Source organism: Ischnura elegans, assembly GCF_921293095.1.
Source record: "Ischnura elegans chromosome 13 unlocalized genomic scaffold, ioIscEleg1.1 SUPER_13_unloc_3, whole genome shotgun sequence".
NCBI classification, from domain to species: Eukaryota; Metazoa; Arthropoda; class Insecta; order Odonata; family Coenagrionidae; genus Ischnura; species Ischnura elegans.
In genome coordinates, this window is record NW_025791659.1 from 3,701,046 (window position 1) to 3,726,985 (window position 25,940).

The 25,940-nt window shown below is 38.4% G+C and overlaps 1 protein-coding gene across 2 annotated transcripts in view; it reads left to right on the top strand.

Annotated features, from left to right (window-relative positions):
• Positions 1-25,940, top strand: part of LOC124172899 — a 96,212-nt gene that overhangs the window by 42,797 nt on the left and 27,475 nt on the right. For both annotated transcript variants that reach the window (XM_046552403.1, XM_046552404.1), the window contains one exon: positions 4,740-4,906. In XM_046552403.1, coding sequence (XP_046408359.1) covers positions 4,783-4,906 — 124 coding nt within the window. In that variant the 5' untranslated portion in view covers positions 4,740-4,782. The remainder of the gene's footprint in view (positions 1-4,739; positions 4,907-25,940) is intronic.

The window sequence follows — 25,940 nt, forward strand, 5'->3', positions numbered from 1 at the left end:
TGATTATTATGTCAAAATCCAGTTAAGCTTGTACAAATGCCGCATTTGAGCTGATGTTAATTTTGTTATGGAACAATTTTCCTCATTAAAATAAATAATTATGGGTTTGTCCCAGGGAAAGGAGACAGAAGTGATGTTAGAATAATTAAGAAACTGAAGAGGTCCAACAGATAGTTTCACTGTATCCAGTGGATTGACATAAACTTCCAACATTAATTCCCTTTCATATCTATGCTGTTTCAAAATTCCGTAGATCCCCGCTTTAAGATGAGTTCGACAAACGATCTCAGCTAATAATTCGATTGATTTTTTAAATTTCAAATTATTAATATACGTTTAATATCAAGTATTGTTTTGATAGTGCGTTAGATTCCGTTTAATGGGTCCACCGGTTACTTGGGGCAGCTGCTTAATTGGGGCAGATCTTGAAGAACAGAACCCAATAGAGGAATATCCCAGAGTATTCTCCGCTTAATTGGGACAGCACACCACTTTATTGGGCCATGAGTTGGCGACATACACTCTATACTCGCGACTAAATTAAATTTTTTTGTTTTCTGAAACTATTTTTTTTTCCTCCTTTGATTTACTCTTATTTTTCACATATGTTCCTATTCTTGCCCTATTTTGAAATCTCTTGTTGTTATACTATCTGCAAGAGGATAGGACTTTTCTTTAATTGTTCTTAGAAAAAATACATTCATTCGGTGTCGCCAGAGGCTGTGAAAAATATTATTAACTAAATTGTTATAATTTTTAAAAATTATAGTAAATTAAATAAACACGCTGATTTATTAATCAAATTAATGTTTTAATATACTTATATTGCATTATAAACATTCTTTAGTCTTCTTTCTATCATTTCAACGTTTGTGTTTGCCCATACACAGGATAGTTCGCCTAATTGGGACAGCCACTCAATTGGGGCAAGGTGCACAAGTCCCGATATGTCCCAATTAACGGGAATCTACTCTATATTTAAAAAAATCCACGATATGTCGTATGCATTGGTTTGTACCTCTGGAAGGATGGATAAGTGCTGATGTTATTTATTAATCCAAACAAAGTGAATTCTGCTTGTCATAAAGTTTCACCTTAAATTTCCAGTTAGTTCAAAATTGACCCACAGAAACCCCTTCACGATAATTTTCCCACTACTTTCATCATGTTCCTTGTGGTCTGATGCTTGGGCGTACCCAGTGAGGGGCAGGGGGGCTGCTGCCCCCCCACCTTCCCCCCTCTAGAAGCAAAAATAAAAAAGTCTTTGAACAAAATCGGAACTGAATCAAAACGAAAGTATTCAACAAATTTTCTTTAAACCCACGAAAAATGATATATCGATGGCTAAAATCTAACAATACGTACCTGTAAAGGCTGGTCTAAGTTAATGCTGCTTAGACTGTAGATGAAAAATAATATGGAAGCACAAAACAACTCTTTGTTTACAAAAATTTATGCTTCTTTATCAGTTTAATGTATTTTTGCTTTTAATTTCAATTAAAATTATACAGTGGAACCTCGCTAAAGCAAGTACGGGTTATAGCGACACCCCCGCTATTACGAGAGATAGCCGATGTACCGTCAATTGACCCTATAATAAGCGTGTTAAAAAATTCGTTTTTACGAGACCCTTTCGGCGTTGGCTCTCGCCATAGCGAGGGTTTCACCGCCGGAAGACTTTCATGAAGACTCCTTAACCTCTGTAATTGCTAGCGATCTGTTAGAAATGAAGTTAATGGAGTGCTCAGTCTCAAATTTATGTGGTAAACTGTCGTTCGATAAATATAATGATTGACGAAACAATGCTTTGCACGATTTTTATTCAGTGCGGTGCTTATAAATTGTTTGAATAGTCAGTCGTTATTTGAGTAAGGAAATTTAGTGATGCAAAAAAACATCCCCTTTCGTCTGGATTTATGCTTACGTTTATCGGTTAGATGTTTATCTGTCGCCGCACCACTCCTGTTCCTGTATATCTGTTCGCAATAGTTATATTGGCTATTATTTGCTCCACCTCCGGTAAAGCGACAATTCGCTATAGCGAGTGTTTTTTAGTGCACCGTGGGGTGTCGTTATATCGAGGTTGCACTGTATACAATTAGAAACATATAATCATTTTTTCTCTCTTGAAAAGTTGCTATTTTTGAGATATGTGCTGTTAGAACTTAGGCATGGATATATTAGTAGAAGATATGTGACTAAAATAAAACTTTTATTTCAAGGTAATAATGTTATAAATCCTATGGCTTGCCCACCCCTTAGACCATGGCTTGCCCCCCCCTAGTTATTACCCTGGGTATGCCCTCGTTCAGATGTTTGCTTTGAGCGCCACCATTGACGTATGGGCGCATTGTGCAATCTATGGCCGAAAGTTCCCCACGGATAATTTATCGCTATGTTGTTCTAAAAACTGGCCTTTAGGCTGACAAGTGGGTTGGATGTGTTGCAGTACTGCTGACGGGAAACCATTTTCCTTTAGTGAAGAAAGGAGTACAGACTAGTCTGTTGAAGCGTTGGCTTAGCCTTGGGCACGAAAGTAAATTTGTTTTACTGCATCCTTTACTCCACGTTACATTATACTCCACACTAATTACTCCATACCCGATGCCTGGATTGCACATTGTTTTAAGAATATCAAATTTACTGCTTCGTGAAATTAAAACTAGTGATATTATTACTGAATTACTTAATTGGAGCACTTTTCTAAGGAAACCATGTGGCATTGCTAAGGGTTCATTGAAAGAAAGATGAAATTTCTGTTGGAAGAGCATTGAAAGGGAATTGACTTTTAGCTTTTACTTTGTAAGGGATTTTTAACTTTCGTCTCAGGTGTGGTTTATTGGAATTATCTTAAGAGTTTAAAATTTTTTTAAAAATATTGTGTTTCCAAATAGATTTACAGTAAAGATTGTCTTAACAACTACTCCTCCCAACAACCAACATTTGGACACAACATACAACCCTCCCAATGACCAACATTTGGTCCTGACCAACGAAGGACCTGATTGTAGTATCCGTATCATTTGGAGTATTCCATATGCTTCTTTAAGGACTGCACCTCACTCTGACCAGAGGCCACCTCTGTGAATGAATTTCCGCTCAATTCAGCGAATAAAATTCGATATATTCAAGGAACCAACGTATTTTACCACATCATTTTTCAGTGGAACCGTCAGTGGTCTCTCATTACAGGATTTACTGAATGATGGAATTCACGTAACAATTGATTTTTTCATCTTACATCTAGTCATTATGTTTTCCATAGTTGATGGTATTTTCTTCAGTCCTCCCGCTGTCTCCACTATGATATGCCTTGTATGTCATCGGAAAGATAGTATCGTTATTTTTTCCTCTTGGATCTTCACTCCTTGGACCTCGTCTTTTAATTCGTTGGTACTTGATGAACGTGATGAAAATTATGGGGGACAGAGCACGTCCTTGTCTCACTCCTTTAATTTTCCCGCTTCTTCATGGCTGGATCCAATTTTTAGAAATTAATTCTATACTATTGTATTTCTCCTCAAAATCCCTTTATACCACCAATGTGTTATTAGCATGAATTTAGGGAAGTATGAAAATTTTGGACTAAAAATCACGGAAATTGAAAATGCAAGGTTGGTATAAGACCTGAATTGATAAAAACGAAATAATTATTAAAAGGAAACAATTGCTAAAAATGAAATACAAGGGTAGTTCAATAAGTCCTTAGAATCTCCAAGAAATTGGTTTGTTAGTATCAAAAGTTAATGTTGATTAGAAAGTAGCACTTGTGACTATACAGCTGTTAAAGTTTCAGCTGTATCCATCCAATGTCATTGTAGTTTCGTTGTTGTGGCTGATTGTAGTGAACATCTCTCATTTGTTTATGAAGATGGATAAAATTGAGTTTTGTGCGGTGATAAAACATTTGTTTTTGGAAGGGTTAACGCCAAAAGATATCAAAGCTAACTTGAATGAAGGTTATGGAAGACCTGCTCCTGTGTTTGAAACTGTTAACAATTGGGTAAATAAATTAAAACATTCTCTCTTATTAAAAAAAACCAAGACATGTTTATTAAAAATTGTGACATTCATAGTCATAATACAAGAAGCCAAAATGAAATCCATGTAAGTCAGCACCGAGTAAATAAAACAATTAAAGGCATAGACCATCAGGGAATACTTGTGTATAATAAATTGCCAAGCTATGTAAAAAATATCAAAAGTTCCTTTAAATTTAAGTGTGCCGTGAAAAAACTACTTTTAAGGAAATTATTCTATAGTGTGGATGACTTTTTAATGTAAAAAAATTTAAGTGTGTAATTGAAATGTGTTCACAAAAAAAAATTGTAAACTGTATGTATTTATATTTTATTATATTGTTTTGTTATTTGAGCATTGTTTTTCCATTCATATTGAGTAATACATGTAACATCCTTGACAAAGCCATGCATAATGCAAATGCTTACGGTGACTTAATAAATCAATCAATCAATCAATTGCCGTATGTCCACAAAAATGGTACGTTTCTCGATGAACACAATGAAGTTTGAAAATTGTGGACTAAAAATGGTGGAAATTGAAAATAATAATAATAATAATAATAATAATAATAACAAATTTATTTCACCATTGGCAAATTATACATCTGCAAGGCTAAAGTCAATATGAGATACCAGCATATGGAAGGTTGGTGTAAGACCTGAATATGAATGTTTTGCAAAATACGCTAGAATTTGTTTTTTTACTCTCTTTCTCAGTCGGGGTGAAATATCGTCGATAAACGCGCATTCCTTCGTGTCGATGGTGCATAACGAGGAAGAGTTGATGCAGTGGATCATACATGAGGTGCTGGACGAGTCGGCACTGCAGCTCCTCCTCCAATTAATCATCTCCATCAGGCAACTAGGCAACGGCAAGACGGTCGGTGAGTGGATGTGCATGTATGAGCAGGGTTCATTCTGGTCGATGGAATAGAAAAAACTCTCCTACAAGCCTTAACCCTTTCGAGACGGTCGAGTGTTTGTCTTAGCATGTCTGCTGTACTTAGCCCCAAGAGACTCTTCTTTCTCGTGGTACGGAGCATTTTTGGAGGACATTTGTTAAGAAGGGTCTCGCTGAACCTTTTGACCACTCCCCACTGGGACTCTGCATTATCTTGGACTTCAAGAGTAGTAGTGCTCCCTCCATTCTGGGTTTCTGACCATACCTGCGGCATTGGTTCGTGGTCAGCTAATGTATTTGCTGAAATGTATTTAACACATGGTCTCTCTAAATGGTCATCGCCGTCAGTCAACTAGTCGACGGCGAGAATATAATAATAATAATAATAATAATATGCTCAGAAAGGACTTAATCATTTGGGCACCCTCTTGCTGATTTGCAGGTAAATGTGATTTTCCAATTTATAAATAACTCTTGGTTTTCTAGCCAAATGAGAAATTTTGCTGTCCACATTCCAAACGAACACTCTTTACCATTAACCGGTGATGTACGGTCTGAGAGACCGCTGCATTTCTAAAATTATGAATACAGTGGAACCTCGTTAAAGTGAGTACGGGCTATAGCGACACCCCCGCTATTACGAGAGATAGCCGATGCACCGTCAATTGACCCTATAATAAGCGTGTTAAAAAATTCGTTTTAACGAGACCCTTTCGGTGTTTGCTCTCGCCATAGCGAGGGTTTCACCGCCGGAAGACTTTCATCAAGACTCCTTAACCTCTGTAATTGCTAGTGATCTGTTAGAAATGAAGTTAATGGAGTGCTCAGTCTCTAATTTATGTGGTAAACAGTCGTTTGATAAATATAATGATTGAAAAAACAATGCTTTGCGTGATTTTTATTCAGTGCGGTGCTTATAAATTGTTTGAATAGTTAGTCGTTATTTGAGTAAGGAAATTTAGTGATGCAAATAAACATCGCCTTTCGTCTGGATTCATGCTTACGTTTATCGGATAGATGTTTATCTGTCGCCGCACCACTCCTGCTCCTGTATATCTGTTCGCAACAGGTATATTGGATATTATATGCTCCACCTCCGGCAAAGCGACAATTCGCTATAGCGAGTGTTTATAAGTGCACTGTGGGGTGTCGTTATATTGAGGTTGCACTGCATTTCTAAATTAAGATTTCAAAACATCTATAATTCTCATTAGGTTCATATTTTTGCATAACAAGGACATCCCACTCTTAAAATTTAACGTTCCTTTTATCAATTTCTGTAAATTTGCAATTGAATTCGATTAGCGGTCTGTTAGACCGCAGGTCACTTACTTAGAACGCATCAAGAAAAGGAATAAGCGGGGTAAATTTCATGGCTGCTTACTACTTAGCCTTCCAACTTTAACATTTAAGGCCATTTTTGAATCTGGCGAAATATTGATACATAAATATAATAATTATAACTCAAGTGTTTTTGGCATCAGTTTTTTGATCCAGCTTCAAATCATAATTTTTTATGACAAATTGGTTCGTATTGGGAGTGTAAAAATTTTAATATAAGTTTTAGAATAGTTAAGCATTCAAAGAAAAATTAAACAAAGCAATAAAAATGGCGTAGTAATATTTTATGAATTTTGGACTTGATGCACAAAGGTTAAGAAAAGACTTAGCTGTTTCACAAAATATTTTAAAACTTATTGTGTTCTCCCAGAATGGTTAAGGGTTAATGATAATAATAATATAATTTTTTTAGCTGCGTTAATAGCGCACTTGATAAAATTGATTGTTTGAGGCGTAACTTGGTGAAAGCGATTCATAATTAAATTAAAAAAAAGAACACCTGAAAACACAAGAAAAACACCTGATGATGACCTCTAACGTTGAAACCATGGTCGTGAATAAATATTAATGTGAAAGCACAAAGTTCTTTTTTTAAATTTAATTATGAATCGCTTTCACCAAGTTACGCCTCCAACAATCAATTTTAATATAATTTTATTCCATTTAAATTCAAATATATTACACTAGAAAACACTTAAATAATTATGGAATATATAGTTACCCCTCATTGAATAGTTATGGGGCTATTGATTTACACTTTTTGCGTAGGTCTGGTGCTAACACAAATGAGAAATAAATTTATTACTTTGCATTCAGTTATTTGTTATTTTGCCGATTGCTTTCATTATTATAATATGATATTTCAAATATGTACGCAAGGGTAACTATCTTTCTTATATAATCGCATAATTACATAAATAGAATACAGTAGAACTTGTTTAGTACGTTTCTGAAGGGACCACAAAAAATGAACGTACTAACCAGGAAAACGTGCTAACGAGGAAAGTAAATAATAGCAGTCGGGGTAATGGCAATCTGTGGAAAAGTCATCATAATTACAATTACTGCCGTTAGTTCTCATAGGAAACGCATTCAAGATCGCCTTCCTGAACTCTTTTCACTTTTAAAATCAAGAAAATGAGAGTTACATTGAAAAACAATACCATGTGAATAAAAATCACAGTGTTTCATAGATATCCTGAAGACAATAATTATAGCAACAGCCGTACACATTCGCTTCTGGAATGATACCATATCGATTGTTGTTCGATCGATATATCGATTGATAACACGCCAGATTATTAAGGCCTGTTTACACGGTACATTAACACGTACAGGTTAATGTCTAAATGTATGAATGCGAGAATGAACGCCAAAATGCACCGTGTAACCACCCAACTTATGCGAATGCATGCACAGAAAATAGAACCGGTTCTAATTTCGTTCATGCATACGTACATGTTCCGGTCCACAAAAATCATTCACGCAAACGTAACATTAACTCGTACGTGTTAATGTGTCGTGTAAACAGGCCTTTAGGTTACGACGTAATTACAAGAAGATTTGATATTATACAGTTGAAATTTACTTTCAAAATTTGTCTAATGTCGTCTGCTTCCGTTCTGAGGTCAAGTATTTTTAAGCTAAGCTTTGCGCGGAGATCTAGAGCATCGTCTGCTCCCAAAACGGTAGTCAAGAAAATACGCACGTACTCGACGTCGAGTTTACGGAGTACGTGCAGTACTGCTTTAGATAAAGTGGGAATTGGATAAGACTCATTTCTTCATCATGATAACTCGTGCAATAGCAACAATTGAGCATTTGCAAAATTTGTGCGCAGGAGCGGGCACTCCAAAGGCAACCGAAGGTGAGGAGCTCGGGGTGGGGAAAATTGGGGCTTCTCATTGGCTGTAGTTTTTCATAGTCAGACATTCCCGAAAAATGACCGCATTTTATTATTCATCATGTCACAAGAATTGCATTTGGATAAATCACGGTCGAAGAAAGAGATGTGTTAATGGCTAATAATAATAAATTAAATCATGAATTCGGAGGTTTACGACCCTTAAGAAGATATTAGAGAACGAATTGCGGGTTGCGTCACGGCAAGCAATTGAGCGCACTAACCAGGAAAGTGCAATTTTTTCAAACGTACTAACCAAATACTTTTGCCTGTATTTTGTTAAGATTGTACCGGGACCGAGAGAAATTGCCGTACTAAAGAGGAAAACGTACTAAGGAGGAATGTACTAACCAAGTTCCATTGTACAGTGAGTCCTCGTTTAACGTTGTTGATTCGTTCCTGAAAAACTCGACGTTAAGCGAAACAACGTTAAACGATGCAGTGTTTCCCATAAGAAACAATGTAAAAAATTTAAATTGGTTCCTAGCAATCCATTTCTTCGTAAAGAATCCAGAATTTCCCGGGCGAGAATCCAAGGAGGCCAATTATCGGAGCCGTAACTTTAAGCAGACTTCGTGACCAATCGGGAGACACCTGAATCAGGCCAAAATGAAAAAAATCTGAATCTGACACTCGGAAGCACGAGGACGAAGGGCGAGTCAATTTTCGTGATGATATGAATTCTTTAACACGGCGGAAATCGCGAGAAATATTCATTACCGATTATTCACTTCAGCATGATTACGATTCATTCGAAACGAATTTCCATAACGAAAAGGTTGGGAAGTAGGCATTATTAAATGAAATATAAAAACTAAAAAGAAAGTATTTTAATGGCGAAACATCGATATTTTAAGTAACAGAAGAAATTTTAATTGTAATAATTCGACCTGCAAACTTAAAACTTGACCGATCTCTCCAGCAGTTGCACCTTCTTCAATTCTTTTAATAATACCTAGTTTTTGTTCTAATATCGACGTTTTTTCGTCACGTCTGAAGAACCACCAGGATAGCAACTCTTCTTCGTGGGCATTTTTTTCGGTTGGCATCAGAAAAATATACGGATAATGGGTAAATTAAGCGATAATTATTCGCTTAGATGTATATTTAACATACGCTACCCACGCCAACCTTTTCTGTCGAACGAAAATTACCAATCGCATTAATATAGTAATATTTACTATACATCAGATGCGCTTGCGTCCTATTCGCCATTCATTTTTTTTTCGTCGCGCATAATTTGAACAACGTTATCGCGAAGCAATAACGACGTTAAATGATCAAGGGTTTCAATTTTTGGACAACGTTATCGTGAAACAACGTTAAACGGGACGACGTTAAACGAGGACACACTGTATACAGTATACCTTTAATAGTAAACTTTTTATGCCACCTTTCTTAGTAGAAACTCTACTTCCTCACACCTCATAAGCCATTTTTTTTTTAACAGCGGATGCAAATCCCCATCTTTTTTCCGAGTTTGCCATTTTTTTATCTTATTTGTGGTATCTTCCTGAGCATATGCTGGTAAAAATTTTTACTCTGCTAGAATGCCGTGAGTTTTTTATAAATATTATTCTCCAAGAAAGAACTAAATCTTATGTGATTTCTCAAGTTTGAATTATTAAGTAGTTTTTTGTCTTTCTTCATAACATCCTATATCCATTCCACACCTATATTCCATCGTTTCCATTCCAATGCATTATTTGTGGTCCAATGAAACCCTTTCACGCCGAATGCTGCACATTTGTGGCGTCAGTTTTCTGACGCAAATGAAGGAAATGTTCAGTGCAGGGTGGAGGAAAGTGACCACTGCGAACAAAATAGACCCAGCATTTTGGTTGCCCAAAATAGATCCAGCTTAGCACTAATGCTTGTATTGGGCCCCGAAACAAAGACGTCGTCCACCTGCGACCGTCATAAAAGGGGGAGAGCTAGAAAACTTATGTGTATGGCTTTCGTTCTCTTAGTCAGGAAAATCTCAGTCGGAAATATACGGCTTTCATCTCCCAGCAGGGATATTCCACTAATCGTATGACCGGGCCATAAGCCGAAATCGACCATTACTACGGCCTTGAGACATATGTATGGCTTCGAGCGATTCTACTCTGATGGAAAGTCCATAAGTCGGGCGGTAGCTATGGCCTAAAGGCCGTAATACTATGGCCTGCCTAGGAGGCGGTCATAACTCGGGCCATACGAAATAACATTGCTCGCCTAAGGAGTTATAGAAGAAATTTACGGAGTGTCGTGAATTAGATAGCGATTGTTTCAAGAAATATATGAATATTGCGGGGGAGCACATACACGGATTCAACGGACATTGGCTAGATATATAAAATAAAGATGCCGATTTTCTTTGGAAAGAAGGAGTATACAGGATACGTGTAATCTGTTCGCATACGATGATGATATTTTCATTAAATATTTCCGCCCGCCAAAAGAAGTTGTTACTTAATTCGTAAATAGATATAATGGATGAACTAAAAGTTTACTTGTAGTGAAAAAGTTAGAAATACTTTTTTAATGGATGCTCTGTTAAAGTGAATGGGGGAACGGGCTTTTATTTTCTTTCTGTGCTACATTTGCTAGCAGATTTCTTACTTGTTTCGAAAAGCTGCAGGTAGCTTGAAATATCCACTATTAAATGTTTTATATTTCAAGATTCTCGTAGCATTACGGTTCATGAGGGAGAAACATAGGGCAACACATTTTTTTGGCAGTAAGGCAATCTTCAGTAAGTCGATGCGTAAAGGACAAATGTCGTCCATAAAACAAGGAAAGAATGATGGTCTCATATTGATCATTTAATTTTATACAGCTACCTAAACATAAGCCTCTGATAATAAAAATAATGAAACTTAAAGTTTCAATTTCATCTTCAGATTTCGTGCATTGGCTGGATTTCTACGGCTTTTGAGGGCAAATTATTGCAGCCATGAGACAATAGTTACACCATGGGAAGGAGAGAAAGGGGGTTAGAACTACAATAGGATGTCGTGTACTAACTCTATCAATTACATGTACAATTCACGAATATTATAATACTGTAGGGTACAAATAGGGTGGTTTCCTATTATTTTTTTATTGCCTAAATCGAAAGATTATTACTCCTGGAGTACGTATTTCGCGCTTTTAGATTTTTAAATGACGATATCTATTTTTCGCGATTAAATGAGAAGTGAAAAATTTCAAGCGCGCAAAAACGCGACGCGTAAGTAGGAAAGTCCGTGCGACGCATTTCTGGTTCCCCCTCTCTCCTTGTGAAGTGACCTTGATCGAGGCTCTGAGCGCTGATAGGACGCAGGATGCTAGCGGATAGCTGAGTACCTTGCTGAATGGTAGCGCTTGGCTTAAAAAAGGTTTATTAATACCTTATCAAACGAAGAATACTTTCCGACCTTAGCCAGTTTTAATAGGTGATTATTAAGACATGTTTCCCTGAGCTCTGTGTCTCATGCATGCATTGGTAACCTCAGACGATGTATAACTCCTATCCTCTCGTGTAGAAACTAGGTCCCTGTGATGTCACGCGGAGTGGAATCGCATGGGCGCCAATCTGGCCTTTTTCAAATGAGGATAAAATTTGACCCTTGCCATTCGTCTAAACTGGTATTTCAAAAACCAAATAATTTGTGTATTATGAATACACTAATGGTGGGTAACGAATCGCAATCAATGTCTATCGTTTTCTTTGATGAAGGAAACTACCCTATTGTGTACAAATTTCTTTTGCTTCTTCTGGTCCGTGATTTGCGTTCTTCACTTTTTTTAAAGATCTCCAGCGTCTGCCGCCAGATCAGAGTTTAAAGAAAATCCAAATTTATCCTTTAATAAGAGTCCATTTCAGTTAAGGAACATAGAATTAATTTTGTATCCACGTTGGAACAAACTTCCTTCTCAAAAAATGACTAGTGTTGAAAAAAAGTGAACCCAACTTATAGTACCAATTGTAACTCTCATACTCGCCTGCAGAGAGGGCGTTAGAGACTTTTGGCCGGGCCATACGATATGGCCCCTCGAGAGTGGTTTCGGTATAGGCCGTAATTTCGGGTCGGGCCATAAGAAACTTACGGCCGGCCATATGTATGGCCCTGTTTAGCAGAATAGCCCTGCAGGTCAAGAAACGTCCACACGTATAGTTACGTCTATAGTAGGGAAAAAGTCAAAATCTGGGAAATAAGGAATGGAAAGTTAGAAATAGAAATGGAATCCTGGTTATTTGATGCTACTTTATTTTGCTTCTGTCAACACTCAATTAGAGATAGGTACACAATCTAGCGGCAGAGCTTTTTGAATATTTTTCTGCGCATTCACGGCTTGATCACTCTGATCACTGTCCTCGACCGCAAAGATCCCTGCAAAACTGTGCGAGTATGTGGGCACAATTTGTCGGCTGCATGCGAGTCTTATCTCATCACACGCTTCTGACGGAGATATGGGCAAAGTGATGGAAGTTAGGGGGGACGAGTTGGTCACCAGGGTGCCTCGTTTTGCCACTGTTTTTTAAGGGGGGAAATCGTAATATGCGGCAAAAGTTGCGTACTGGGGTAGGCAATACAGTTATGACTTTTTTTTTCAAAATGGATTCGTATCATCTGCTCGTCATTTTGTCTTGGAATTTCGAAATTTTAACGAAAAACATAAAAAATGTAAATAATTTAAATTGGCTTTAGCAAACACATTCTTTTCCAGTGGTATATACCATTGGTTTTTCCTTGATATTTTAGACCAAACACGTCAGCTCTATTGCTTTTATTGAGAAAATGACCTTTTATCGTGGCCCTGAAAGCAGTTTTATGGGGCAGGCAACCCGCAACACTCAGCCTCATTTTATGCTATGCATGCGATAAATGACACAAAATAGAGTAAAAAAAAATTCAGTCAAAAACGTGGAAATCATGTCTGAAGTTCTCAAGTGCCCCACAGCAATTTTGTTGCAGTGTAAATGTTTAAGGACTGGGCCGCCTATTACCTGCTTCTAATAGGGTAGTTTCCTTCATCAAAGAATACGGAATGCATTGATTGCGATTCGTTACCCACCATTAGTGTATTCATAGTATACAAATTATTTGGTTTTAGTAATTCCAGTATAGACGAATGTTAATGGTCAATTTTAACCTCATTAGAATAAGGCCAGATTGGGGCTCATGCGATTCCACTCCACGTGACGTCACAGGGACCTAGTTTCTATACGAGTAGATAGGAGTTATATGTCGTCTGAGGTTACCAATGCATGCATGAGGCACAGAGCTCAGGGAAACATCTGTTAATAAACACCCATTAAAATTACCTAAGTTCGGAAAGTTTCCTTCGTTTGATGGGGGAATTATAATCCTTATTTAAGCCAAGTCCTACCTGCTAGCAGCCTGCGTCATATCAGCGCTCAAGCCTCGCCCCAAGGTCACCCCACACGCCGACAGCTTGAACCAGAAGTACATCACATGGTGAAGTAAAATCTGATGCTTTCCCGGCGAATATGTTCAAAAAAGGCTATTCGGGCTTCCAGCCGGGTGGTCTCCCTCCATTCTGCAGAAACGTCGAAACGTTGGCAGAATGGAGGGAGACCACCCGGCTGGAAGCCCGAATAGCCTTTTTTGAACATATTCGCCGGGAAAGCATCAGATTTTACTTCACAGACCTCTACGGGGAGAAAGTTCATCGCAGCATCCGACAACTAGAGAAGCTGCGGAAGGAAAGATCAAGACTTCTTAGTTCCTTGGCTTTTCTCTTGAGATGTCGAGAGGAGGAAGCAGTACCATCATTTGCCCTTGTAAAAGCATCTTTCGATTCACCAGCTGTTCAACGCATTCTTAAACGTACGAGCCATGCTTTAGTTCGCGAACGTATACACGACAAAAGACGACACCTTGACAACAATGCAAACAAATTATTTAAACTTCATCTCTATCTAACGGCCACCATCGGGCCCTGTGACTGGGAATATATTGATCGAGCCACTGCAGCCAGCGGTGAATTACTTTTGAATAAGGAAAAGGAGCGGCAGAAGAAGAAGTTTGACAAACTTGTTCCTTCACGGCCTGCCGCAGCATGTATGGATCCTAAACGGTTGGTAATAAATTTGTCTAATAAGGTTCTTGACAAGCCGACTATATCAGTCTTGTCTAAGGGACTTAACTTTGCTCTGGCTCCAAGCATCATTCCATACCGAGATGTCATTGGGGGCATCGAACCAGCCGTCCGAAAACTGCCGAATGATTTAGCGGAGGAAGTTCGTTCTGAGGTTTCTTTGGTCCTTTTGAAGGCCATTCCTCCGAAACCAAATACAACCAGAGAAGAGAGGTTCGCCATTCGTGCCCTTCGCAACGACAACACGGTTAAGGTACTGCCAGCAGACAAGGGGAATGCCACCGTCTTATTGAATACGGACGATTACCATCGGAAGGTCCTTGATATCCTACAAGACCCAGCTTACCGAAGACTATCACGGGATCCCACTGATTCTATCACCAGGAAGACGATAGCACTAATTAAGAAATCAGGGCTTCCTATTGAGGCTGCCAAGAGACTTTATCCACCGGCGCCGGCTCCACCGAAGCTCTACGGTGTTCTGAAAATCCATAAGGCCAACGTACCATTAAGGCCTATCGTTAGTTCCATTGGGGCGCCCACCTACCAACTAGCCAGATACCTCGCGGGTATCCTATCCGAGCACATTGGCCATGGCGACCATCACATCCAAAACTCATCTAAGTTTGTGAAAACAATTGCTGATATGCGATTGGAGAGCACGGACATAATGGTTAGCTTTGATGTCGTATCTCTTTTTACACGTGTGCCAATCATGGATACGATGGAGCTATTGAAGGGAAAATTTGACCATGACACAGTGCTTCTCTTTCATCACGCCCATACCACGACTTACTTCAAGTACAACGACACCTTCTACGAACAAACAGATGGAGTTGCTATGGGTTCTCCTTTATCTCCCGTAATAGCCAACTTTTTCATGGAGTCTTTCGAAGAAGAAGCACTTTCATCTGCAACCCTCAAGCCCAGATGCTTCTATCGCTATGTCGACGATACCTTCATCATTTGGCCTCATGGGAGGGAGAGTTTACAACATTTCCTGAGCCATATGAACAGTCGACATGCAAATATACAATTCACGATGGAAATCGAGGAAGACAACTGAATCCCGTTTCTGGATATCCTTATCCATAGAAAGAACGACGGTACGCTCGGTCACAGCGTCTACCGCAAGCCGACCAACACGGACCTCTATTTAAATGGGCGAAGTCATCACCACCCCGCCCAATGGAGAGCAGTTTTGTCCACCCTTTTCTATCGAGCCAAAGCCATAGCGGACCAAGAAAGCCTGCCAAAAGAGATAAGACATCTGAAAACCACCTTCAAGCAAAATGGCTACAGTAATGAGGAGATACACTCGGCCCTAAAAAGGAGCATTAAAAATCTAGGCTCTTTAAAGGAGGAAGAAAGACCAAAGCCCATCGCTATTGCCAAAATTCCCTATGTGTCTACGGTGTCCGGGAAAATTTCAAGGATCCTCAAAAAACAAAGTATTGACACCGTTTTCCAACCATGCTCCAAACTAAGAGATCTACTTCTTAAAGCGAAGGATCCTTGTGGTTTTGAAACTCCAGGGGTCTACCAAATTCCTTGTGAGTGTGGGCAGGTTTACGTGGGGGAAACGGGGAGAACTATCAATACAAGGATAAAAGAACATAGGAGACACCTTAGGCTCTGCCAACCGGAAAAATCCGCGGTTGTAGAACACTCCATTGAATCCGATCATAGGGGAAAGTGGGATGACGTGAAAATTCTATGCCGCGAGACTGATTTCTGGAAAAGACTGGTTAAGGAATCCATCGAGATCCGGCTGGCAACTAACACCCTCAATCGTGACACAGGGTATTCACTGAGTAATGCATGGAAACCGGCACTTAAGAAAATAAGATTGGCTGCCTCCGAGCCAATCACGTTAGACCTCACAACCAACTGAAAAGTAAACAAGCTGGCAAACTTCATCCACTCACCATTAGCCCTGAGGATGGAACCCGACTCGTGTTCCGAAACTTCGGCAGAATGGAGGGAGACCACCCGGCTGGAAGCCCGAATAGCCTTTTTTGTACATCACATGGTGTTTACCACACATTCCTACGTAGCCGTCGCGTTTTCGCGCGCTTGATAATTTTCAATTTTCGTTTAATCGCGAAAAATAGACATTGTCATTCAAAATCTAAGAGCGTGAAATGCGTACTCCAGGAGTAATAATCTTTTGATTTAGGCAATAAAAAAATAATAGGAAACCACCCTATTTTAAAGAAACTAGACAATGAAGTCAATCGTACCTCACACCTCAGCATCAATGTTATTCATTTCTGTTATGTACCCTTTGTTTGTCCCCCATGTAATTCATCTCACCTCACTCAACCACTGGATTCGTGTGTATTTTTGGCCACTCAAAATGAAGTGGAAGGGCTTTCTTGAGCCATTGAACTATGCTTGAAGGTGGCTCAAAAACAAAGATGTCATGCGGTACAAATTTGAAGGTATGGTTTTGAAAGTAGGTTCCAAAATTAATAAAAAGAAGTTTCTTTTCTCATACTATTGTCGGCGTCAAAATGATGTGCCGCTCTACTTTGCAAATTTATATCTGGACTTCAGTGCATGCCATAATTATATATAATACGTCATTTTACAGGAAATTTTATTCTTAATTCTTATTTATTTTTTGTTTTACGGAAAATGCAAAAATATTGACACGCCAGACCAATAAATGTCTCCGCACACCATAAAATTAGCCGTTTTGTCAACTTCATGAACTTTGTAACTCAACCTAGGGAAAACTACTACGTCTACAACATTCATCTTGTACAAAAAGTTGCATCTATTAACCCTTTCGCGCCGGACCTTCGTTGAAGGAAATTCGTCCTCAATACGAGTCTCTTGAAAGTTTTCTTTACTCCTCTGTACGAAGCCTTTCTGCGTCGACTAAAGGCAGTGGGTCCCTCCCTAACCTTTTTTGGACCCAACTCAGAGGGCACCGATCCCTTTCCTCTGCCTCTGCCCCAGACCCTAGAAGGATTAAAAGCCCCTTCCTAGCACGAGTTCGCAGTCAACTGGCTAAAATGTTAATGCAAAATATTTGTTGCTCGCACCGATTTTTTTACATTCAAAATGAATTTTGTGTTTTGTTTCTGAGCGTGCAGAAATTTTAAACGAAGTTCTAACGTTGATTTAGACGGATTTAATGTATTTACTTGTTGTTCTATAACTCCGTTGAGATTAACGTTAGAATTTTGTTTGAAATTTCCATGTGGTCAGCAAAAAAAGATGAATTCATTTCTAGCATTGAATTTCAAAAGTACGCAACAAATATTTTTTTGGAAAACACACTGCAAATAACAGTAGTTGACCGCGTGGAGAGGATAGGAAAGGGTCGACCTGAGCGGCCGAAGAAGGGACTGGGCTCGCGCTAAGGCGGATCACAAGGGGCGACCGCGTCCGTGGGTCTATTGTGTCCGCCACGGTCACTTTTTTCGACCTGTGCCGCACAGGCGCGGCATACGTTGGTTAGGGTAAGAACATTCAGGACGCACTGGTGTGGCATTCGTAGTTGAGGAAAAAAAATCCTCGCCGTTGTGGTGCGGGATTCGGCGCAAAAGGGTTAATTTACATTAATAAAATGGCTTTTGTGCATTATTATAACGCATATTTTGTTGAAAAATAACGAAAACGTTTAAATTCTATCTAGTCATACAGTTTACCCCGAAAGAAAAAATAAGATTGATAGAAACACTTCTTAATTTATTTGAAAATTTTCTATGATCCAATATCTGTAACAATATTTATATTTTTGAATGTCAATAGCTTCTATTAATGTCATGTTTGCCAAACGTGGCCGCGCCAGGCCTGTGCTGGTTACCAGGAAGTAAAGTTTAGGGAGCAAGACGTGGCAACGCAACTTTCGTTCGCTCCGGCGTATTTTTTTAATGCCCATACATAATCTGTACTACATAAAAATCATGTATTTTCGGATCAGATAAATTTCAAATATAGTCGGACGTGTTTTTATAAATTTTATTTTTTCTTTCGGGGTAAACTGTAGGACTAGATAATGTTTAAACACTGTAGTTATTTTACAACAAAATATGCATTTTTAAAATATGCAAAGGCCACTTTGTTAATCTAACTTAATGTTTGAAACTTATTGTGTAAGATGAATGTTGTAGACGAATTAGTTTACCCTAGGTTGAGTTACAAAGTTCATGAAGTTGACAAAACGGCTGATTTTATGGTGCGCGGAGTCATTTATTGCAATCGCGTGTCTACATTGAAATCTAGAAAATCTAGAAAAGAAAAATTGCAATACGTCGGTTATCCCAAGTGCATTAAACAAACAAACCACCGTCCCAGTAAATTGATGAATTGTAGCAAAAAATGGAAACTGAAAAGGCATTTTACATCAATATGAATGCTTAAAATATATTACTTGCGACGTTATGATGGCTTAATACCAAAAATATACAGTGGAACTTGGTTAGTACGTTTCTGAAGGGACCACGAAAAATGAACGTACTAACCAGGAAAACGTACTAACGAGGAAAGTAAATAATAGCAGTCGGGGTTATTGCAATCAGTGAAAAAGTCGTCATAATTACAATTACTATCGGTAGTTCTCATAGGATCGCCTTCCTGAACTCTTTTCACATTTAAAATCAAGAAAATGAGCGCTACCATGAAAAACAATACCATGTGAATAAAAATCGAAAATTTTCATGGACATCCCGGAGACGATTTCATGATTACGGCGTCTATCTCCCGTGATTTATCCTATATATATTTACAGAACGAGGACGAGTGAAGCTCAGACAAGCGAAGACAAGTCATTTTTCTTTCTCACAGCGTACTCGGAGAATATAACAACAACCCGGAGTAAGTCAACTGGTTTTTTAAACATCATAAAAATTGGGCAAACTTATATTGACTTTCAAATTACGGCAACAGCCGTAGACATTCGCTTCTGGAATGATAGTACCATTTCAATTGTAAAATCGATCGATATATCGACTGATGACACGCAAGATTATTCGATTACGACGTAATTACAAGAAAATTTTATATTAAACACTTGAAATTTACTTTCAAAATTTGTCTAATGTCGTCTGCTCTCGTTCCGAGATCAAGTATTTTTAAGCTAAGCTTCGCGTGGAGATCCAGAGGATCGTCTGCTCCAGCAACAGTAGTCAAGTAAATACGCACGACGTCGAGTTTATGGAGCAGTACTGCTTTAGATAATGTGGGAATTGTCTAATACCGTTAAGACTCATTTCTTCATCATGATAACTCGTGCAATAGCAACAATTGCCCACTCACGAACTTTGTGCGCAGCAGTGGGCACTCCCAAGCGCTCCAAAGGCAACAGAAGGTGAGGAGCTCGGGGGGCTTCTTATTGGCTGTAGTTTTTCATAGTCGAACATTCCCGAACAATGGCCGCATTTTATAATTCAGCACGTCACAAGAATTCAGAAACGCATTTGGATAAATTACGGTAGAAAAAAGAGATGTGGAATGAATGGAAGAATGTTAATGGCTAATAATAATAAATTCAATCATGAATTCAGACGTTTGCGACCCTTAAGAAGACACTAGAGAACGAATTGCGGGTTGCGTCACGGCAAGCAATTGAGCGTACTAACCAGGAAAGCGCAATTTTTTCAAACGTACTAACCAAATTCTTTTACCTGTATTTTGTTCGGATGGTACCGGGACCGAAAGAAATCGCCGTACTAAGGAGGAAAACGTACTAAGGAGGAACGTACTAACCAAGCTCCACTGTAATTAGAAAAATCTTTAAATTCCCAGAAATACCAATGATTTGTCAACGTGGTTTCCTTAGGTATCCTCGGAGCTCCACTTCCGAATTCGGCCAGTAGTTGGCGTATTGCTTGTCTGGATTCTCGAATAGGGTGGTTTCCTATTATTTTTTTATTGCTTTAATCGAAAGATTATTACTCCTGGAGTACGTATTTCACGCTTTTAGATTTTTAAATGACAACATCTATTTTTCGCGAATAAATGAAAAAAATAAAATTTTCAAGCGCGCGAAAACGCGACGCTTAAGTATGAATGCCGGGAAATATCTCCGTACGTCGTATTTCTGGTTCCCCCTCCCGCCCGGTGAGGTGACCTTGAGGCGAGGCTTAGCGCTGATACGTCGCAGGATGCTAGCGGATAGCTGAGTACCTTGCTGAATGGTAGCGCTTGGCTTAAAAAAGGTTTATTAATACCTTATCAAACGAAGAATACTTTCCGACCTTAGCCAGTTTTAATAGGTGATTATTAAGACATGTTTCCCTGAGCTCTGTGTCTCATGCATGCATTGGTAACCTCAGACGATGTATAACTCCTATCCTCTCGTGTAGAAACTAGGTCCCTGTGACGTCACATGGAGTGGCATTGCATGGGCGCCAATCTGGCCTTTTTCAAATGAGGTTAAAATTGGCCATTGCCGTTCGTCTAAACCGTTATTTCTAAAACGAAATAATTTGTATATTATGAATACACTAATGGTGGGTAACGAGTCGCAATCAATGCCTTTCGTTTTCTTTGATGAAGGAAACTACCCTATTGTTGACAAAAAATTAGACAAGGTGCTCACAAACACAGGCATTCCGAACGCCAAGGGTAATTCCCGCTACACACATATACATCCGTGTCATGCAGGGAAGCCGTATCATTAGGATACGAGCAACGCGCGGTGATGTTAACCTGGATCCGCCCAATGTAACATAAATGTCACACCCTGTATCGCTCCACTGTAATGGCTCTTGCATCGTTCGGGCACGGTATATTGTTGTGTTTTATACCTTATAAGAAAGAGGAAGCTAAGTGCTTCAATTAAAGGTAAGAATTGTCAAGTGAGAGTGAAGACCTATCCTTTGAGTACCCCTGGTACTTATGCGCCTTCCCTAGACACTAAAAATGGACGTTCGCTTTGTGTAAATATTTAATTTTTTCATTAACTATATGCGCTACAGCGACAATTTTTGGTATGTATCAATATAATGATACAAAATTATTAATAATACATTAATATGTTTGGTATTGCTTTCCATTTCTGTAATATACTCTGATAAATGTTACTGTGACATAAATGTCACATTGGGCGGATCCCTATGCAAATCTTCAAAGTTTCGAATTTTATGCTCTAGTTAGAATTTATTCCATTTTCAACGTTTTTTCCTTCGTATTCTCGCCAAAAGACTTATTATTTATCAATTAGTCGATAAATTTGCATTTATTAACTTTTATTCCGGTAATTACTTTTGAATTAAATTTTTTAATATAAGGGATATCGATAGCTCAGAGATATTACACTGTGTGAAGCCAAATAGCTTCCGGAAAACGAAGACTTTGACGAAGTACAATATACCTTGAGCTACCAGAAGCAGCAATTGTCACTGATGAGGACATTGCAGATGACCAGGCTGGTGGACTTGTGGAAAATTTAACGGGAAGACATCGGGCAAGAGTGGAGCTTGTTTTGCAGCTTGGTAATGATAATACTAATGAATTTCAAGAGAAGTCCTGAAGTATTTCGGTACCAGTTAGATGTAAGGAAAAGGATTCGAAGTCAACGAAGCTTACATCACTTCTCCAATAGCAAAAAGTAAAAAGAGAAGCTGCCAATTTGCGACAAGAAGGTCATTTTGTAAGAAATAGGTTATTCCCCGAAACAGATCTTCCTGGATGGAGGGAAAAATTAGGTGTAGAAATTTTTAAAATGGTTTTTTCGGATGACATTCTTTTTTCTCATGGCAGAAATAGATAATTATACTACTTCTATTGTTTTTTCATCTTCTAGCATCAGTAAAGAGGAGATGAAAATTTTCATTGGGATTTTACTGTTATGAGGTTGTAACTGGTTTCCATCCTGCGATGCTCCTGGGAAGATTCTGGGGGTGCTCACAACTAAATGGTTACCCTAGCATAGCGAAGGAATAGGTTCTTTGTGATGAGTAGATACCTTCACTGTGCAGACAATACGATGCCCGACATAATAGACAAATTGTGGTAGCTTCGCTGTAGATCACTAAATTGAAAGAATGTTTCAGAGGGATTTTTCCCACTGAAAAAACTCTCTTTTGGCAGGAGTATGATTGTGGAGTATTTTGGTATCCATCCTTGCATGTAATTCATTCAGCGGAGGACAATCAATTTTGGTGGTAATGGTGGAATATTTTCCTTGACTTTTGGATGTAGCTGTTCACAATCTGAAGCTGTTCACAATCTGTTCACGAGCGAATTCTGGCCATTGTATGTCACAATTAGAGATCAGGCGTGTAATAATGCAAACATTACTGACCATACATCGATGCAAAGGCAAGTATAGCCGCCGTACTACTTCATTTTCAACAGAGGCAGACAGTGAAATATGTTACGATGCTAATGATCAATTAGTCTCAAAAGATTGCGTCGCCGTGCTGGAGAACATTGCGCTTCCGTCAAATGCACTGCATGCGATGCATGAAATATGGACAAATATTGCTTTACTACTTACCACTCAAAATGGTACGTATACACCGGCATTGAACTCTAAAGCAATCTTTAGTTTATATGAAACAAATTGATTCAAATTTAATTCAATTTTATAAGGTATTACACCCTTATATGTCGTGAGAATATTTTTAAAACATGTATATTTATTCTATGTATTTTCCAAAATAGGGAAATGCATTTTCAACTATTTTACTTATTAGCCATGTAAAAATATTATTTAAATGTACCTTCAACAAATCCATTGATTGTGTCAATTCAAGGTTCTGTAATTTCATAACACTACTGCCGAAAACTTAAATTTATACATATATTTAAAATAATTTTTCTTGATGTGTATTTGACAAGTTTATAATATAAACATTATAAATTTAAATATACCCCAAACTTGTGAAATAGCATTGAAAAAATCCAAAACACTTCTACATCTTAAAAAATCACAATTTACATCGAAAAATTTATGAATCGCGGGCAATGGAACTCTGAAAATTATTGCTATATTTTTAAACAATTTACTTTAAATTTAAACAAAAGCTTGAAAATAGTGTACGTAATTAATAATATGTTTTTCTAGTGTTTTTTATCATTTAAATGAACAGTGCAGCTCAAATGCGAAAAATATTTGCTTTTTCTGGGGAAATATTACCTTGCACCAAAAGACAACAGATCCGCCCAATGTGACATTTATGTCACAGTCTGTATCTCGGAAACTAAACAACCGATCAACGAAATATTTTCAGAATGTAGTAAAAATGAGACCCTTACCATTCCCCTAGAATATGAATTATTAATCTCAAAAAAAATATTTTGGGCGGATCCAGGTTAATACTTTGCGTGCCATGGACGTAATATTACGTCCTGTTAATCTTTCTGAAGATTGCCATGGACGTAATATTACGTCTTTCTGTTTAATTGGCTTTGTACACGTGAAGCCGTAATATTTTGCCCGTGGTACTACTGCTTAGGTGTTCTGTTATTTCAAAAATCAAATCCTTGATGGAATAAGAGTTCTTTTAATGTCTTGAGGATGAAAATTCCTCTGCAGCTACCGGCATCCTTATCTTAGGCCACTTGGTGTGAAAATTCTTTTGCGGAAAGAACCTTTCGTTGAGGGTGCAGTGACCCTTTTTGTCATCCAGGATTTGTAATGTCTTGCTTGGAGCAATGCTTTTTTATGATTTTGATGCTTTAAATGGTTCAAATTGAGTGTAATAAAAAATTGTTATGCATGTTATGGCGGTAAATCGTATGTTGCAACTTTTTTATTTTTCAAAAACAGTAGGTTTTCATTTCTAAATTATATGTTTAAAAATTAACAGTAAATGTTATTCAACTCATTCATAAAGAAGAGAAAAGTCTGAAGTCATTTTTACTGAAATACCCACCGATATAAATATATTTTTGATGCTAATGTTTTAAAAAAATGTACAAATTTAGTGAAAATGGCTGGATTTTTTAGTAGGGCTTTAAAATTAGCAGCCAGCACTCTTTAAGTATTAAATCCAGCAAGTCCTCAACTTATTTCAAGTGACGAACTTTCAGAAATGGGAACGTTCATGTCCAACCGAAAATTTCAGAAGCAGGGGTGCCGACTTACAAAAAATATTGGGGGGACCCTAACCGGGGACCTTGCCCCGGTAAATTTTATAAGTAGTAAGTTTTAAGTTTTTTAAGCCTTTAAGAAGAGTCATATGATCAACATTAGAACCCTGTTCACTCGAATCTCGATATCTGGACACTCCGGGGAAAATTGACAAGCCTGGCACATTTTTTTCTTACATCTGTAACAAATTTTTGGGGGGGGCTCGGGCCCCCTCCAGCCTCATTAAGTCGGCGCCACTGTTCAGAAGTAACCAAAAAGCCCAATGGAGTAGTTTCCTTCGTAAAAGAAAATGAAAGGCATTGATTGCGATTCGTTACCCACCATTAGTGTATTCATAATACGCAAATTATTTGGTTTTAGAAATCCCAGTTTAGACGAATGGCAATGGTCAATTTTATCCTCATTTGAAAAAGGTCAGATTGGCGCCCATGCGATGCCATTCCGCGTGACGACACAGGGACCTAGTTTCGATACGAGAGGATAGGAGTTTTACATCGTCTCAGATTAGCAATGCATGCATGAGGCACAGAGCTCAGGAAAACATCTCTTAATAATCACCTATTAAAACTGCCTATTGTCGGAAAGTTTCCTTCGTTTGATAGGGTATTAATAATCTTCTATTAAGCCAAGCCCTACCTGTTAGCACGGTACTATGCTACCTGATGGCCTACGTCGTAGCGGCGCTCATAGCCTCTCACTAAGGTGGCCTTCACACGGCGGTAGCCGGAACCAGAATGACGTCACACGGGCTTTTATACTTAGCCGTCGCGTTTTCGAGCGCTTGAAAATTTTCACTTTTCATTTAATCGCGAAAAATAGATATCGTCACTTAAAAATCCAAAAGCGTAAAATATGTACTGCAGGAGTACTAATATTTCGATTTGGGCAATAAAAAAATAGTAGGAAACCACCCTATTCCTCAACATAAAAACAAGATGCATTTCCAGACCTTGCTCATAAGTTGAAAGCTGATGTTACCCCATAACAAAATGTGGCAGCAGAAATTACTCACTTTAAACAGTACCATTCTATGGATAACCAGTCCTCACGGTAATAGCGAGATTCTTTCATCGGACGTCAATCTCTCACCCTAGAACTCGTACTTTGTCATTCTTTTTGTCAATATTTTTGAACGAGAGCCTCTGAAGGAATATATCCAATTAATATAATAATAAGGATAACATTTGTCATGGTGAGGAATTTATTATGTGCATCAGGCCCAATGTCTAATCTACACACTGTATTGCCATTCACATAGGCCAACTCCTAAGGCACCAAATAGGGTAACAGTATAAAACGAGCGTGATGTGCCCGCTCCCATCGGGCTTCCCCCGCTCTTTTCAATGCAGGTCCACAGGCGCGTTTCTAATGTTAAAATGTAGAAAAAAAGGCAGGATCTTAGGTACAAATTTAATTGGAATGTTCATGTACAAATTGAGGTCAGAGGACCTCTTTAAACACAACATTGGAAGTAATTACACTATCCTCTGTTAAACGCGCATGATACTTGTGTATCAACAGGAGACTTGAATGTGGAATAAGCCGCATTTTGATAAAAGTTATTTAAAGAATGCGAGATATTGTTGCAAATTAACAAACGTATCAGTTTGTGCACCATTAATGTCA